The 17,521-nt window shown below is 36.3% G+C and overlaps 1 protein-coding gene across 10 annotated transcripts in view; it reads left to right on the top strand.

The window, feature by feature from the left end:
* Positions 1–37: 37 nt before the first annotated feature.
* LOC123869417 (WD repeat and FYVE domain-containing protein 3) overlaps positions 38–17,521 on the top strand; it is a 43,623-nt gene continuing 26,139 nt past the window's right edge. For 2 of the 10 annotated variants that reach the window (XM_045912327.1, XM_045912321.1), the window contains exons 1-19: positions 39–591; positions 1,224–1,499; positions 2,148–2,306; positions 2,927–3,119; positions 3,500–3,564; positions 3,937–4,058; positions 4,220–4,258; positions 5,192–5,393; positions 5,698–6,017; positions 6,392–6,439; positions 7,602–7,975; positions 8,599–8,768; positions 13,576–13,743; positions 14,387–14,532; positions 14,853–15,009; positions 15,335–15,531; positions 15,934–16,092; positions 16,503–16,634; positions 17,136–17,290. In XM_045912327.1, the coding sequence (XP_045768283.1) occupies positions 394–591; positions 1,224–1,499; positions 2,148–2,306; positions 2,927–3,119; positions 3,500–3,564; positions 3,937–4,058; positions 4,220–4,258; positions 5,192–5,393; positions 5,698–6,017; positions 6,392–6,439; positions 7,602–7,975; positions 8,599–8,768; positions 13,576–13,743; positions 14,387–14,532; positions 14,853–15,009; positions 15,335–15,531; positions 15,934–16,092; positions 16,503–16,634; positions 17,136–17,290 (3,280 nt within the window). In that variant the 5' untranslated portion in view covers positions 39–393. Of the gene's footprint in view, positions 592–1,223; positions 1,500–2,147; positions 2,307–2,926; positions 3,120–3,499; positions 3,565–3,936; positions 4,059–4,219; positions 4,259–5,191; positions 5,394–5,697; positions 6,018–6,391; positions 6,440–7,601; positions 7,976–8,598; positions 8,769–13,575; positions 13,744–14,386; positions 14,533–14,852; positions 15,010–15,334; positions 15,532–15,933; positions 16,093–16,502; positions 16,635–17,135; positions 17,291–17,521 lie in introns of all 10 variants that reach the window. The other 8 variants (XM_045912323.1, XM_045912322.1, XM_045912325.1 and 5 more) reach the window with 8 other exon arrangements.

The following is a 17,521-nucleotide window of genomic DNA, read 5'->3' as shown; positions in this document are numbered from 1 at the left end:
AGAAGAAAACAAAAGTACTGAAGCTCAAACAGCAAGAATCCAGACCAGAACCGCGGCGCAAAGTCAGTAGAAAAAAAGTATTGTGTGAGCGAGCAGGATATTATTGATAAGATTTTAATTTTAATTGATAAAATATAAAAACAATAATTAATCATTTTTTCGGTGCTGGCACCCAAAATAATAAATAATAATATCTAAAGTGAATCATTAAATATGTGAGCTGTATAACAGTACAATGTAAAATTAGACATCAATAAAAAATGCTTTTGTGTAGCCAAAAACCCTTCGGAATTCCTTGTGGATGTACCAAAAAATAAAAAAGGGATGTACAAAGTACTATAATAAAAAGTATTCTTTTAGGAACTAAGTTAGTGATCGATTTTGTTTTAAACAATGAATTTAATGCGCAAATTGCGTGGGGCGTCCGCCTCATCTTCGGCGGAGGCCGCCGAGGCTTCGAGTTCGTCTCATGTCCAGCTCGGGTTAATGCACCTCAAGAAGCTATTCGCAGAATACACCCATCCACCACAGCCGCTGACAGAGGCAGAAAAAGATGATAAATTGTATAACATGCTACCTCTCTTTTGTAAGGTAAGGTTTTCATATTATTACCTTGTATACTTAGGTACCTATTTAGTTTTAGTCGCTATTATAATACTGTTACTTTACAACTTATTTATATATTTTGTAATGTGTTTTATTATTTTAAGCAGTTAAAAGCAATTTTTTATACATACAAATCTTTGAGCCCATGTCAATTTAAAACTATGTACACATATTTTTATCAAACCTGACAAATACAGAATACAGATCCAGTTTCCAGAGTGTATTTACATTTAATTGAGTTTGATTCACAGAAGGATTGAACTTTGTTAATATGGGGTGTGCTCAGAGCACTTTACGAGAGTCTTCTTCAGTCAATAGTACTGCAAATAAGACCTAGTGGCTAGGCACGCTTCACCTATATTCCTTATCAGATTTTTTAATCTCACCTCTTGCTGGTTCTTCTTGGTAGGAATGGCATCCTGGCACTGACTGATGATTCAAAAGCACTATGTAAAAGATTACTTATTTGAAAAAAGTTTTTCAATTTTACTCTGATTTTTTTATCAAAGCCTGTTTTTCTATGTTTATTATTAACAACTTCAATGACAAAACCTTAATTACTGTTCCATTACCTAACTGCTGATATTTTATCAATTAAAACCATTTTCCATCCCTAGGTTTTCAAAAATGAACATTCTTGTATGCAGGTTTTTGGCACAAGTCCATCTAGTGAGATGAACGAAAAGTTTTGGGATATCCTGTCATTTTGCCAGCAAGTGTCAAAGCTTATGGTCTCAGAAATAAGAAAGCGAGCCAGCAATCAAAGCACAGAGGCAGCTAGTTGTGCTATTGCTAAATTCTTGGAGATAGAGAATTCAGAGGAGTCAAGTAATGGGTGGATGCTTCTATCCACTTTGAATCTCTTAGCAGCTGGTGACCAGTCTTTAATACAGGTTAGTTATTAAGAACAAGATCTAAAGAGCATATTTTGACTTAGCTCATACTTAATGTGGACTTAAAACAACACAAACTTGTGCAAAGATGTCTCTTTTTAACTCTATCTTAAGAAAAGTCTGACAAGTGTATCTATAGTGTATTAAGTCTGAGCAAAGTTAAAGTACACTCTACAGTCTACAGATATACCTCACATGTGTGAGTGCATTCTATAGATTTCAGCCTAAGTGCAAGTGTAGATGAGCTGTGATATTAGCTTTAGATATTAATGTTAGGTACATTTGTATGTGGCCCAAACTCATCTTTATACTAAACTTAATTTGTATTTGTATGACTAAGACTATCTAAGCTTTATAACAGACAATAAAATTAAAACTGATAATAAATAAATACATTTGGAACTTTATATACCAATTAAATTATTATTGATTCAATTCAATTTCGTTTTAGTGGCATGCAACTGAACCACTTGGGAGCAATTTATGGTTAAAAATATGCAAACTTGATTAAGAATTAGGTAGTGCTTTGTTTACCAATAACCATGCAATGCACTGATCTATCTCACAAACTGTTTCAATGTCAATATTCCATGAGTTTGTGCTCAATGCTCATGCATTAACAATTTGTTAATTGTGTTCCGTTTCTAGGTCATGACGACTGCAGCTATACCGTCAACACTAGTCAAATGTCTGTATCTGTTCTTTGATCTACCAGAAATACCTGAATCTGAAGCAGATGTCCAGGATGGTAATAGTGAATTTACACCACGAGAGAGGAGGATACTTTTACAGAAGATTTTTGTTCAAGTATGATTTGTTTTAAACATATGCATTTAAAATTAAACAAAGCGGTGTAAGCCTTGCCATTAAGATGTCGGCCATCTATTCTAAAGATCGTAGGTTCAATCCTGGACATGCACCTCTAACTTTTCAGTTAAGTGCATGTTAGGCAATTAAATATCACTTGCTTTAACAGTTAAGGAAAATAATGTGAAGAGACCTGCATGCCTGAAAGTTTCCATAATATTCTCAAAGGTGTGTGAAGTCTGATAGTTCACACTAGGCCAGCATGCTATCAATTATTCTGAGTGGATTTAGGGTTTTAAAAATCCTGTGGGAACTCCTATTTGATTTTCCAGGATGAAAGTAGACTATATCACTCTCCAAGTCTTTAACTTATATATAAAAATCTATATGTACATTGTACGTGAGTATATCTATGCAATAAATAATGTTGATCTATTGCTCCAACATCTCTTGACAAACCAACAAACAAATTCACTTATGTTAAAAAAAAGATTCCGACGAATTGAGAACCTCCTCCTTTTTTGGAAGTCGGTTAATAATATGGGTAGTGATGGAAATGATGCTGAGTAGTCCTAATTAACAGTCAATATAATAATTTATTTTTGTTTTTTATATTAAAGGTTCTAGTCAGACTATGCAGTCACCCTTTTCCCTGTGAAGAGTTGGCGAGGAAGGATGACCTAAGCTTACTGTTCTCTGCCATCACATCCTGGTGTGCTCCATACAATATGATGTGGAGGAAATCGGCAGCTGAGGTTTTGATGACCTTATCCAGACATGGCTTGACACAATCTGTTGTCCAGTACATTCACAGTAAGCCTAACTTTAAAGTATTTTATTACCAACATTTGAAGGAAATTCTGAAATAAAATTTTAATACATACAAAAAATTTACGAATTAACAATTACAAGAAATTTAACAATGCGTAGCAGAGGCGGGTTGCTAATTATTAAGATAAACTTACTATTATAAAAAGCAGGGATTGGAAAATAGCATTGCGATATCTGTTTTAGTTTAAAATCAAGTCTATCAAGTAATAGCCTGACATGTCACTTAGCACTTTAAAGTGTGTAAACAAGTATGCAAATTGAATCGCTCAATATTGTAGGTTCTATTTGATTATTATTATATATACTGATGACTGCAGATATTATTTATTATGGATGATAATTTCATACTATTGTATTTACAGATAAGGGATGTGTAGGACTTTGTATTGAAAACATGCAAAAGATCCCAGAGTTAACACCACTAGAGGTAAATAGTAAATATGAAAATAATTACATTTATAAACTATAATTTTTACTATCTGTTTCATTCTTTCACCAAAGGTTGCTTGTAAGAGATTGCTTTAGCAATAAAGCCGCCTTTACACCCTCATGTATAGTTTTTTCTGTATATTCTGTATATGTATATATTTGTGCGTATAATAAAGAATTCTAAATTCTAAATAATAATCCTTTTCCAACGCGTTAATCAAGTATTAGCGTGAATGAACCACAGAAACGTTTGATTCAATTCAAAAACCTCTTTCTTTTTTCTAACGTTTTTTTAACGCTTATTAAAGAATCGTTAGTGATCTAGTCTAAATGTTGTAAAGCGTATAGCTCTTTAAATTTTCTTTTTCAGGTTGTAGAAATGTTTGTGGCTGTGTTTTGTTTCTTGAAAGACTCCAGTGAAGTTAGTCAATTATTATTGGACGATTTTCGTTCATGTCAAGGATACCTGTTTCTATCAGAATTTCTTCTCAAGTATGTATACAACATAGTGGTTCAAAATAGTCTTAGTTATTTGGATACAAAGCATGTTTATATTCAGTAGAAGTAAGCTGTAAATTAAACTTTAAGTTGCTTAGATTTTTTATTTTAGTTATAGATTTTATACTTTACACTTTTCTTTGTTATTACCACAGACATGAGAGACAAGATGTGCCCGATTATTTAACATCAGGGTAAGCACTGTTTTATAGTTTTTGTGTTAAAGTGTTGAATAACGCAGTAATAACTTTTTGCATGCTTTTACCATAGTTAGTTTACTCATACTGTGCTTCCTATATACTATAAATGTTTTGCCAAGTATGTTATTACATATTGTGATAAGTGATAACCATTATTAACCTCAAAGTTATTAGAAGTATCATCATCATTATCAACCAATAGAAGTCCACTGCTGGACATAGGTCTCTTGTATGGACCTCCACACGCCACAGTCTCGCGCCGCTTGAATCCAGCCGCACTTGGATTTTGGCTGTGACTTGATGATGTCATCTGCCCACCTAATGGGGGTCTGCTAACGCTGTACTCTCCGAATATCGGTGCGAGGTCGCCATTTCGGGACCCCAACTATCGGTTTTTAGCTATTTGTGGCCTGCCCATTGCTATTTCAGCTTCACACCCTGTTGAGCTATGTCGGTTACTCTGGTTCTCTGGTAGAAGTAGCGTTTTTAAAAGGCGTCGTCGATTATAAAATCAATCAGTTGTATTTTCAACACTACCACCTGTAAGGTATCCAAAATGACTTGTTTAATCAGCATCAGTTTGTTGCATCAGTCCCCTGATTGTGTAAGAAAAACACACGTATCGTTATCATAATCGGCAGCAAATTCTGCCCCTTGATTGGTTGAATTCGTTCTAAACATTTTTTTTATAGCCAATCAAGGGGCAAGACTTGCTGTTGATTGCGATTATAATGAATACGTTTTTTGTACACAATCGGAGGGCTGGTTTCACCGCAGCGCTTTCACACCGATAGAAATTTGCATAACGCAAAAACGCCTCCTATTCTGCAAAAAATATTGTATTCAATTTAATCCACTGCGCAAACACTCATGGACTTGATGATGTTTAGCTCTTAAATAGACATTTTAAGTTTTAACTATTCTCAGGCTAGAAGAAGAACGAGTAAGCGGGACGGAAGCTCGCGCAGCCTTGAGGAACTTAGTACTCATGATATCATCACTCTGTGCCTGCGGTTTCTCCGAGTTACGGCCGACTAGAGCAAATACCGAACTGTTCAAGCTGCAAGGATTCGTTCTACCTCAGCCGTCCACGCCTGGACAAGCTGTCAGAAATGTTCAAGCATTTCAGGTAAATCTAATATTAAGTATCTAAGTTTAGTGACTAAGATATTATAAAACTGCAAAACTATTTTTTTTTCAACTTTCACTTTTCATGTTCAGGAAGTAGGTACCTAGAAAAATCTTATACTTTTATTTCACTTTCACATATTTTACAATTGTATCGAAATCATTAATCGTCACCCGAGTGAAAACATTCAGCCCCCCAACTTCATAGACTTATAGGCAACTGTCAGGGAGTGTAAGGACTATAATATCTAACCTAAAGATTTGTAATAAAATTATAGTCCCCTTACATATTTCGTGCTTTGCAGGTGTTACAGTCAGTATTCATGAAATCAACGTCGGCAGCTCTGTGCTGCACCATACTGGACGCCATATCCAGCGTGTACCACGCAGATAACGCTAACTACTTCATACTAGAGAACCAGAACACACTCAGCCAATTCTCCGAGAGGATCCACACGAAAAACGCTGAAATACAAGAGAAGTTTTTTGAATTGCTAGAGTTTATCGTTTTCCAGCTGAACTTTGTGCCGTGCAAGGAATTGATATCGCTCTCGTTGTTGCTAAAAGCGAATAAATCGAAGAGCTGCAGCATTCTATGTATGAAGACCTTGTTGAATATTTTAAAGTGAGTATTTACAATGTTTCATATGTTTGGCTATTTAATAGACATTGATTGTGAGATGCATTGATCAAATGTAGTGGAAATAATAACTATCGGTATGTCGTTGTTAGTGACTAATACCAATTAAAGAAGCTGAAGCTTTTCAAATAAGAATTGGACCGGATATTGCCGAAAATTATTATTAATCATCAAGCCGTACAATTGTAAAAATGAATCCACATTTTTAATTCACGCCAGAGCATCCTTAGGAGCGATAACCAGAGGTGAAATACGAGCACTAATCTATGACAGCAGTTTATATTGTTTATTTTCGCATTATTATAGTTTCCTTTGTTCAAATAACATTTTTACTCTTGTTGCATGCACTACCGAAAAAGAAGTAGTGGCAAGCTGGAGGGTAATAGTTCGTCACAAGATGGCACAGGGTCAGTCCTATTCTTATTTGAGTTAAATTAAAAATGTTGACTACGTAGTGTGCAGTGATAAGTGAAGACAAAAACCCTTGCATGAGACACCATTCCTTACTTTAAGCACAGCGTAAATACATACAGATAGTCGACGCCCTTGATGTTTGTGGATAAGCCGGCTTTAAACCCCGTTTTTACGGGTCGACCTGGGTATTGATATACTCGACTGTGTAAACAATATTTCGACAAAATCGTTCGACCTTAGTCTCGATTCTATTAAAGTAGAAAGATCGTTTACTTTTGCGTTCGAGTAATTCGAATTTTGAAAAGTTAAATTGAAAAAAAAAAAAAAAAATCTATTCTATTCTATTTTATTGACTAGATTTATTAAAACTAAATGTTTTGCTTTTCAACTGCGATTTGTCGAAATGTGTAAACCAGTTTTATAAAAAAAACTTCGTCAAACTACCTAAGCCGTTCTATTCAGGTCGACTCGTGAAAACGTGGCTTTACATGCCCCAACAATCATTACTAAGCGAAATAAAAATTTTTTGTTTGTGAGTATAATGCCTCTCCCGTTTCGCCCCTGTGACTGCACAGGATTTCTCTGATGGTCGGTTTACGTCGACTGACAGTATGAAGTATCTCTTAGGCTGTGCTTTAAGTTTATAGCTACTTGCTCAGATTTAGAACTACAAAATAAATCTTGTTTTGTGCTTTTTGTGTTTTTGTAGTCTGCAAAAGCAATATACCCTCACTTTCCTTTATCTGCAGCATGTTCAGCTTTTTCGAACCTTATCCAGTTATAATAATTAGACCCTGAACAATCTTGACCCATTGCCATACGTCAAAACAGAGAAAAAGGTAAGTTAAAGACAAGAAGGCACACTTATAACCTTAGGAAATTGTGACAAGATATAAAAAATATAAAAATAGACATATTATTACAGTATTATATACCAAAAATCGATTGAGTAATGGATGTAGAAGAATATAAAAATACAAAATGTACTTCCTACATATCCAAAAATATTGCCAAGAACATTTTCATATTTCAAAATAAGTTTATTGCAAACAAGACCTATCTTTCGTCTTGAAATGTCAATGCCACAAGATAACAGGGTCTAGTTATATAAATACGCCCTATTTACTAGAATTTCATTAAAAATTGTCTCAACAGGCACAACGCAATTTTCAAAGACGTGTACCGAGAAGTGGGGATGCTGGAAGTTTTCGTCACTTGTCTGTCCCGATACGCAGTGTTTCTTAAAGATAAACAGTTGGAAGAGGAAAGATCTGTCAGGGAGGGTGACAAACCTGCAACTGATGCCCCAAAACCTCCCGAGAGGAAGAAGAGACAGTCTAGACAGGATTCCTTGATAAAGGATCCTAATTCGGATGTGGAAGAGGAAGAGTTGGGGGCTTTAGTCATGGACGGTTTAACTGCACTGTTGAATGGGAATGTGAATAATTGCAATGTGTTTAGAGATTGTGGTGGGGCGAAGTGTGTGCACGGAATGGTTATTCACGAGTCGTGCAGGAGTAAAGCCTTGGGTAAGTTTTTCAATTAATACACATATCATTTACTTGTAATCTGCATACTGCATATCTAGATTCTAGACTGTCTTTCCACTAATGATTTTTGAGGATATGTAGGCAGGTGGAACCCACCAGTAAAATTATTTCATTTTCGTTACTTTATTTTCTCCTCTTTAAGATGATGATTTTTTTTTTAAATTCTTGACTTATATAACTACAAATGGACTTATTTGACTATGTAGTAAAGTTGTACTTGAATTTTATATTAGGTATCTAGGTGAAATTTTGCACGCCATTGGATGGCAAATGTGGTGATACTATATTATGAATAATAATTGTAATACAGTACAACCAAATTAATAACGCGCATAGAAATCTTCGTCACTGTTCGGCAACGGTCGTATGATACACATGATATTGACTCCTATTTGTTTATAACAAGGTGCAAAATGCAAGTGCATTGTTTAGGGCTTTTACGATTCAATGATTCGGAATAGGACAATTAGCGAAGATCTGCATGCGCATTATTAATTTGGTTGTACTGTACCATTGTTAACCTACATTTAGAGCAAAAATAAATGATTGACTGATTGATTGATTGATGACTTGGTATATTCTAATGTGTCTTTTGTCACAAGGTGTAATAAGGGAGTTAATAGTGAGCGGGTCAGGCGAGGAGGACATGTCGGCGTTGTTGTGTGGGATGCACGCAGCGCCCAATGATGCTCTAAAGTTAAAACTGCACATATTGAAAGCTTTGCTTGTTTGCCTGCGGGACTCACACCGGACGAGAACTATTTTCAGAAAGGTTAGTTAATATAGTAGTTCGGTAAAACAGAATAGTCAAAAACAAACAGCAGTGATATTTGGTTAAAAAGATCCACAATAGAAGAACTTTCCTGTGGACAATAAAGCGGTAGTCTTTTGGAGAGAGTATCTCTATGGAGTGACCATCTCTAATGGTGAGATCTTTAGACCGCACCCTGACTTTGCTTAGACTTAAGGCTATCCTTGCCAACGATCCCCCGTCGATTTCCTACGTATGATATTATTGTTCTCATCTCTATCTGCCCTGGTTCGTGCATTCTCGGTTCCTAGATCGGTACATTTGTGATAACCAAATTTCAAATTGCTGTGATTGGCTGAATTTACCATGTTCTTGCTGCGACAGTGAGTTTGAGCCACTAGCGGAACAATGTTAGCCGGTCAGAAATGATTGCAATTAGTCAACCTGTTTGACGTCCGTGTTCTGTTTTCGATTACAAAAAAGAAAAAATTGTTGTTGCAATCATCAATTTTAGCAAATAGTGAAAGAGAGTCGGCCAATCAGAGGTCACAACTACCGTCACACTTTCTGTCACACTATGGCAGTAGGCATACCGAGTAATGAAAACAAATTTTCATTCTGTCTAGGTCGAAGTAGGGTTGCCACCTGGCTCTTTTTGATTTACAGGCTACCACCATCAAAAATACGGGGTTTAGATTTGAAGAAATTTGAAATTTTGAAGTATTTGAAGAATATATATATAGGCGGTGGTTCTCTCTGAAATGCATGGAAAGCCTATTTAGATATTTCAGTTTATTTATAAGTTTTGTATTTTTTCTCTGTATGTTGCCGTATCTTGATTGGTGAACTGTGTTTGCAATGTGGTTTTAAATAAAAGATTTATTTATTTAAATAGCTTTTAAAAACTCTTAGTGTTGTAAAGCAAAATGTTATACATTTCATGCATACAATCTTCTCATTTCAACTTAAAATTACATTTAATTTGTAATTCCACCTTCACAGTATCAATACTATGGCCGTAGCCAGGAATCGATTGCGGGAGAGGTTTTATTAGGGCCGGAACTGAATCCTGTCATGAGGAAAAAAACATTCGCTCAACTTTATGGGCTAATTACCTGGTTAGTGGAATTTCGCCTTTCAATTTGACAGTGAGATAAAATACAACAATAAAAAAGCGCGAGCGCAGTGAGCGTAAGTGTTTTTGGTTCAATACAGAAAAAATTAAAGTGAAAGGGAAACGAGTGTAGCCATAGCAAGATTTTATTTTTAAAGCTTCCTATCCATACTAATATTACGAATACGACAGTATATCTATTTGCCTATCTATTTGTTACCCTTTCACGGCCCATCTTCTTTACCAAAATTTTGGTACTTACTATTCAAAGGTAACTTGCATCCCAGACATTTTTTTTAGGCGGCTTTTTAGCCCGGAAAATCCCCCACGGAATTTTTAAAAATCTAAATTCATGCAAACGAAATTGCGGGGTTTACACCAAGTAATAGAAATTCAAAGCGCGAGTGAAGTGAGCGCGAAATGTTTGATATATTTCCAAAAAAAAATTGGTAAGCAAATGCAAGAAATAGTGTAAGTATTATTTTAGGCTTAGGTTTTTGACGGCTTCCCAGGCGCAGTCGCCATTTCGAAATTTCTGGTCTGGTGGGAGGCTTCGGTCATGGCTAGTTATATGGTTAGTATGGCCCTAACGGCCAAGAAATTAGACTGCATCATCACTTACCACTAGAAAAGATTAAAGTCACGGGCTAACTTGTATAAAAAAAGGCTTACATCCTCAAACCAAGCCCCGCCGCCTTGGCTACGACCATGATCAATATCGAGTGGGTTTCGGCTACGCATTGCCGCAAAAGGAAAATATTCTTTCTACTGGACATAACGTCAGTGTTGGATCTCGCCAGCCAGCTCCTGCTGAATTTGTAAAAAACCGGCCAAGTGCGAGTCAGACCCACGCACCGAGGGTTCCGTATTCGGGTATTTTTTCCGACATTTTACTCGAGAAATCAAAAACTGTTATGCATTAAAAAATATGCATAAAAATAAATAAAAATCTGTTTTAGAATGAACAGGTAAAGCCCTTTCATATGATAACCCACTTGATATATGTAGTTATCTTACTTTGAAAATTGAAAATACTAATATTTGTTCATGAACACATGACAGACGGATAGAAGGACAAATGGACAGACGGACAGACGGAAAGACTGACAGACTGACAGACAACGAAGTGATCCTATAAGAGTTCTTTTTTGCTTTTGAGTTACGGAACCCTAAAAATATTTAGTTTTATTTGCCCCGTATTTTATTTTCATAATTACAGGTTTCTGTATCCTGAAATACGGGGTAACCAGTAAAATACGGGGCCTCTGGCAACCCTATTCGGAAAACACTGTCACATTCAAGTTAATGTCAAATATTTTGTTTTCAATTACAGAAAGCTGCATCAATCATTATTACAATATTTTCTTTGTTGTGATTGGCTGAATTTTAGAGTTTCAGCCAATAAAGAGACTATTTGCCAACTAAACGTCATAACAATATAAATGCCAGAAAGTTTAACCAAATAAAACAAACTTAATGAGAACCTAGTGAGAATGCAAACGGCACACAATTTATAATACATATTATGTTAGTCGTATATAATAGATATTATAGTAGTCGTTCACTTTGGTAATAGTCAGATTGTCATCAGTTAAATTGATATTGGTTGATGTATCGTAAATTATTGTTTCGGTGACAAATATTTTTATTATCTATTTATCTTTGAACAGAATGGAATAGAATGAAATGGAATGGAATACAATGATAAATTTTTATTCCTGTAAACTTTTAGGTAAACTTCAAAGTGTTTTTGGATGGTCAGAAAAATTTACCACTGGTTCGGAATGCCGATCCTACGTTTTCTAGGGTTTCGTACCTCAAAATGAAAAACGGAACTCTTATAGGATCACTTTGTTGTCTATCTCTCTGTTTGTCGTGTGTGTCAAGAAAACCTCTAGGGTACTTCCCGTTGACTCAAAACCATGAAATTCGGCAGGTAACCTAACTGCGTAATTTTGGGTAGTTTTTTTAATCGATAAAGAAAGTTTGCGACATTGTTCAATAAAAAATTTGGATTCCAACTCCTCAATCCTGATGTTGCAGGGGACCTGACTACTAAAGCTAATGGGATTTAAAAAGTGTCGATTATTAATTGATATTGAAGGTATCTATACCAAGTAAACACTTTGTAAATTGCACGTCCTGTCCTTTTCTGTAATACATTTTTTTCTCAATATCTACCGCTTTATCTCATAGCAAGAGTCCGTAAGACATAATACAGTGAAAATAAGCAAAATATACAATTTTTGCAGTTTCCACGTCAGTACCTGTCGAATTTTTCTAACAGTGTAAGCAGCAGAGCTGAGTTTACCATCAAGTGTTGATATGTGGGTGTTCCATAGAAGCTTTGCATCTAACATTATACCGAGAAACACGGGGTTCTCCTTTATTTTCAACATATGATTATTTATCAATGAATTTATGTCATTTAAGGTCCTGGTATTGGGCAGTGTGAATTCAACACACTTAGATTTCTTTGCATTTGGAAGTAAATTGTTAGCAATAAATCAGAGAGTGACCTGTGATATGGCATTACATATAGTATACATTGTCAAAAATTATAATATTAAAGCTGTGCGTATTGCGTGAGGAATAGGTTGCAAGAGAGTTGCAACTTGCAGGGTTTGATGCATGCGCTATTGCCAGCAAACATGAGACATATTTTTATCTACAGGCAACGTCTGAGTAGGTAACGCATACGTCTAACGCAAGTTGAAATGTACCAGTGTATTTAGTTAGACCTATCGACAAGTTTGGAGTTGGGTGCAGTCTAAATGTGGCCCGTGTGTTTAGACTGTCCGTTTCTGTCAGTTTCACGTGTCGTCCCCCGCACTTCACCACCCCGCTTGCACAAATCGAGACAGCACGAAATTTTCAAGATTTCTGGGTGTAATTTCTGGTTTTCGTAGTTCCCACATAATTATAACAATATAAAATATATAACGATAATTTTTTTACTACATAATATTCATTAAATTTTCTAGGTCTGTGGTTTTTCCAAATTTCATTAAATTGCTTCGTTGTCTAGAAAAACGAGCACAAAGTTGGGCCTTTTTTTAAAGAAAAATACAAATCTTTGAGCCCCTGTAATTTTAAAACTACATATTTTTAGAAAAATCTAAAACACCACAGACACAGATATTAGTTTCTAGACTATGTCTGCAAAATTTCATGGACTTTGGTTGCTTAATATTCAAATGAAATGGGAACTACGATTGTATGGAGTAAGTGACGGAGAGAGCTCTGTTAAGACAGTTAAAAGGAGAAGATTTCCGACATTTTGCACGATATATCAAAAACTATTATGCATAAAAATAAATAAAAATCTGTTTTAGAATGTACAGGTAAAGCCTTTTTTATTTGATACCCCACTTGGTATAGTTATCTTACTTTGAAAATTTAAACACATTCTAATTTTTTTTTGCGCTGTAACCACTAATTCACAGTTTTCGGATTTATTCCTTTACTTGTGCATAAAACCTACCTACCTGCCAAATTTTATGATTCTAGGTCAACGGTAAGTACCCTATAGGTTTTCTTGACAGACACGACGGACGCACGGACAGACAGACAGACAGACAAACAAAGTGATCCTATAAGGGTTCCGTTTTTCCTTTTGAGGTACGGAACCCTAAAAAAACATAGATGTTAAAGAGATTTGTATAAGTAAAATCGAATAAGCACCAATATAAATTGCGTTCAATCGCTCGACAGGTGAGCGGATTTGTCTACGTCACCAGCGTGCTGGTGTCGCTGGAGGGTAAGTTGCAAGGGGACGAACCGATGGACCGCGACATGTTGCAGCTGATACATATAGTCTTCTACACAATAAGCACTGCTATGAGATTTGAGCCTGCCAACGCGAAATTTTTTCATCACGAGGTGAGCCTAAGTTGCAGTAAAACAACAACCGATCTTGACGGAACTTGGCAAATGCTTGTTGAAGACCAAGATAATTTTAGCCTGGACAATAAAAAACCCTAAAAGCCACGAATTTAGTCGTGGGTAACAAACAAAGCTAGTATCTTTCATGTTCTTCCACTGTAACGCCAAATCCAAAACATGTACGTCTTTCCTTCTACATTCTGTATGTATAAATCTCTTTCTACTATTGGTTAACACAAAAAAGAGAGAAAATTTGTGTGAAAGAAACTGGTTTGGCTTTGACATGTTTGTGATAAGTTCTTTTTTACAAGGTTTTTTTTTTGAAAACTAGTATGAAAATACCTGGTTGTTAGAGCTAACTTGCCAGATGCCAGAACTAGACTTCTTTTCACTGCTCTAAGATCACACACATTGTACCTATTAAATCTAAAATATAATATATTCTACTACTATCCAACACACCTAGTTTCTCTTTTCACCAAAGGTTGCCTGGTGGCGATTGCTCTGAGCAATAAGGCCGCCTTTGCATGCAATTGTTTTTTGTTTTTTTCTGTTTCTTCCTTTTGTGTTGATTATTTCATGTTTTGTGTGCAATAAAGTTTGTATCTATCTACCTATATTCTTAATGATTTGTTTGTAGATCTGTATGACAACGTTATATGAAACGATACGATTACTGGGCTGTTTTACGAAGGACATTGAGTTACAAAACGACATAGATGCCGGTGACCCAGAGCTGTATGAGGTTTTTCACGAAATATTCACCGGAAATATTCTAGAAACTACGTATGTATAAACAGCTATACTTTGAAATTAAAAGGTACATTTATTTAAAAGTAAATGGAATTAAATGTTTTTGTCAAAAAAAAAAAAAACGGTTTTTTAAACGCATGTGTTTATCCGTTGTCGTGGCTAGTTCTTCGAAAAGCTTGACTTTCACAGGCCATAGAGAACATTGCAAGAACTAATCTAGAATACTTTTATCTTGGAAATTTGATCCCAATAAAACACAGTTACTTCTGCGCGCAGGCAACTGCTAGTCCTTTTATCTAAAATGTACTTACCATAACTCAGAGTACAACAGCCTTTTTTCTATTAATTTCTAGGTTTCCCGAAAAAGTACCTGTTATATTCGTACACGCATGTATCGTATTGAGGCTATTGTATGACGTGGCACTGGATTCGTTCGATAAGCCGACGTTTTGTGGGTCGCTTAATGTGAAGTCACCGAGTTTAACGCGACAAAGTTCTGCCATCAATGAGGTATTGTACAATTTAAAATTAAAATTTTACGGGCATAGAATGTTTTTGAAGCAATATGATTTTTGCCATTTTGGCGCTGATAGCAGTGAGCGTCACGTGATCGTACTCAGAACAAAATGTTCCGAGTACTATTCTGTACAATATTTCAAATTTATTTCCAAGATAGGCTTGCCCTTGACAACAATTATGCTAAATAAAAAGTAATGATGAGGCGTAGGTTTGCGCGCGCTTGCCTAGAAGACGCTTAATCACTCTTGCCTTGAAGGTAATAAGATTATTATCGTGGTTGGAAACGTGTAAAGTCATGGTTATTTTCGTTTGTCAGGCTAAACCAGCGGGCCGCCCAACTCCACTGAGCCTCGCAATGGGTAACAGCAACGGGGAGGCGTGGGTGGTGCACTCGGGGGTCGTCATAGTGCTGGCGAAGTTGTTGCCCGCTCTGCCGCGCCCGCCTGAGCACGAGGACTACGCGCGCGCGCTGCGGGACTACCTCGCGCACGTGCTCAAGAGTCTCGTCAGAAGGTAAACAATGTGGCTAACACTTGGATGATGCGTTATTTTTTCTCTTCATTTAAAAGAAAAACAAAATTAGAAAAAAATATGCATATTTGTACAATAATTGTAGTCATCTATCAACCGATTTAAACTATTTTTAATGATATTACTCCCTCTACCCTCCCTCTACGGCTGGCTGGCTGGCTTCCCGGGTGGTATCCAGCGATAAAAAAGGAGTCATCACTTTCAAAATAAATATAATTATACTATATTTATTTTTTAAAGTATAGATAATAGAAAGATGAATCAATATCTGGCTTAGTTTTAGATCTAGAACAACAAATAGAATAGTAGTCGTAATACGTTTGTATGGAGAAGTGTGTAAGCAGGGCAACCTTAAGTGACAAGTATCGTACTTTGTTATCATAGCGAACGCAATCAACAAGTGATGTGCGGCGCGGGGCTGGCGGGCGTGGTGCTGCGCGTGTGCGGCGCAGCGCTGCGCGCGGAGCGGCACCCGCTGCACGCGCCCGCCATGTACGTGCTGGAGCGCCTCGCCGCGCACGCGCTCAGACCCACCGAACTAAGGTACAAAACACACAAAACTATGAAAAAACACCAATTTTATTTTTCGTGAAGGATGAATACCAAAGACGACCCTGAGTATCTGAATCGTTTCTATCAAATTAAAAAAAAATCCTGTTCGCTTGAGTAAGCATTTAACTATTTTCCCTATCTATGTGAGTAAGCACTTTTGGAAAAATTTAAGAAAAATTTCGAAAACACACAAAGTGCAAATGTCAATGCAAAAGTACCAACATCCTATGCCTGATAATATTATATTTATTGATTTCCTTAATGAATGTTGATTGTTGGTATTTTTAGATACTTATGTATTTCTATGTTGCGAGCGGACCATGTTTAGATAGATTAGACACATAAACGATTATATTTCGGAATTCTTAAACATAATAAATAAGTTAATTAAATGATTTTAGGGAATTCTTACGGATGGGAAACCCTCTGAACTGCTTAGCTCCAGAACCAGGACAAGTTTGGCAGCCTGGTGGACCAGTACCCTTAACACGAATTAAAACTTTAGTCTCCATGACTACGCCACGAGATTACAGGTAAACCATAAAGTAGCCGTGAGATAAAAATATCACCTGCAACTCGCAATAACTAATTTCAACAAATTCTGTAATCGCAGCTAATTCTCCTTTCATGATGCCCAACATATGTTTTGATGACTAAAATGCTTAAACGAATGGACATATTTTGACATAAAAATTATATATAATGATATTCAACCAACTTTTGCGGGGCAAAGGGGAAGTGTGAACGGTATTTCTTTACTCTGTGACATCTAAATACCCATATAAAAAGAAAAGTCCTGACTCACTCACTCATCAACGCCCAAGCCTAGACCCAAACTCTTGGACTTACAAAGCTGAAATTTTGCACAAAGGGAATATAATGTAGACAAGAAATGAGGCCGGATTTCTTAAAATTCCCACGTTATAGTGAATAAAAAAGATTTTTACTTTCGCCGAGCGAAGCCCCTGCATATCGCTAGTTTATTGTTTATTGTTTGGAATAATCAATAACTATGTCTTATCGTTGCGTATTAGGTCGCAAAACTCATGTACACAGCCACCGTTCGTGGAATTCGATATGTCAGCAGAAGGTTTCGGTTGCCTTTACCTGCCGAGCATAGCACCTCAGTCTGCCAATCTAAATGCTCTCGGCACTCAAGACACTACTACGCTCGGTGGAATTGGATCAGGTAAGATTGTTTTCTACTGTAATAACCGCTTTTTAAAGCAAATTTTCAGATTTTTTCCAAATTTCTTTATTCTATGCGCGCCGTGAAGCGAACCCCGCCGAAGGGAGTTGGTTCCACAGTTTGCATGTGCGTGTTAATAAGTTCTGGCATAATTTATTAATTTGTTTTTTACAGCGACTCTATCGGATTGTAACCCTTCTAGTTTAGTAACTCTATAGCGTTGTCTCTGGT

This window comes from Maniola jurtina, chromosome 11 (genome assembly GCF_905333055.1).
Source record: "Maniola jurtina chromosome 11, ilManJurt1.1, whole genome shotgun sequence".
Taxonomy (NCBI): domain Eukaryota; kingdom Metazoa; phylum Arthropoda; class Insecta; order Lepidoptera; family Nymphalidae; genus Maniola; species Maniola jurtina.
Note: the sequence above shows the minus strand (reverse complement) of the source record. Positions and strands in the feature narration are given on the sequence as shown.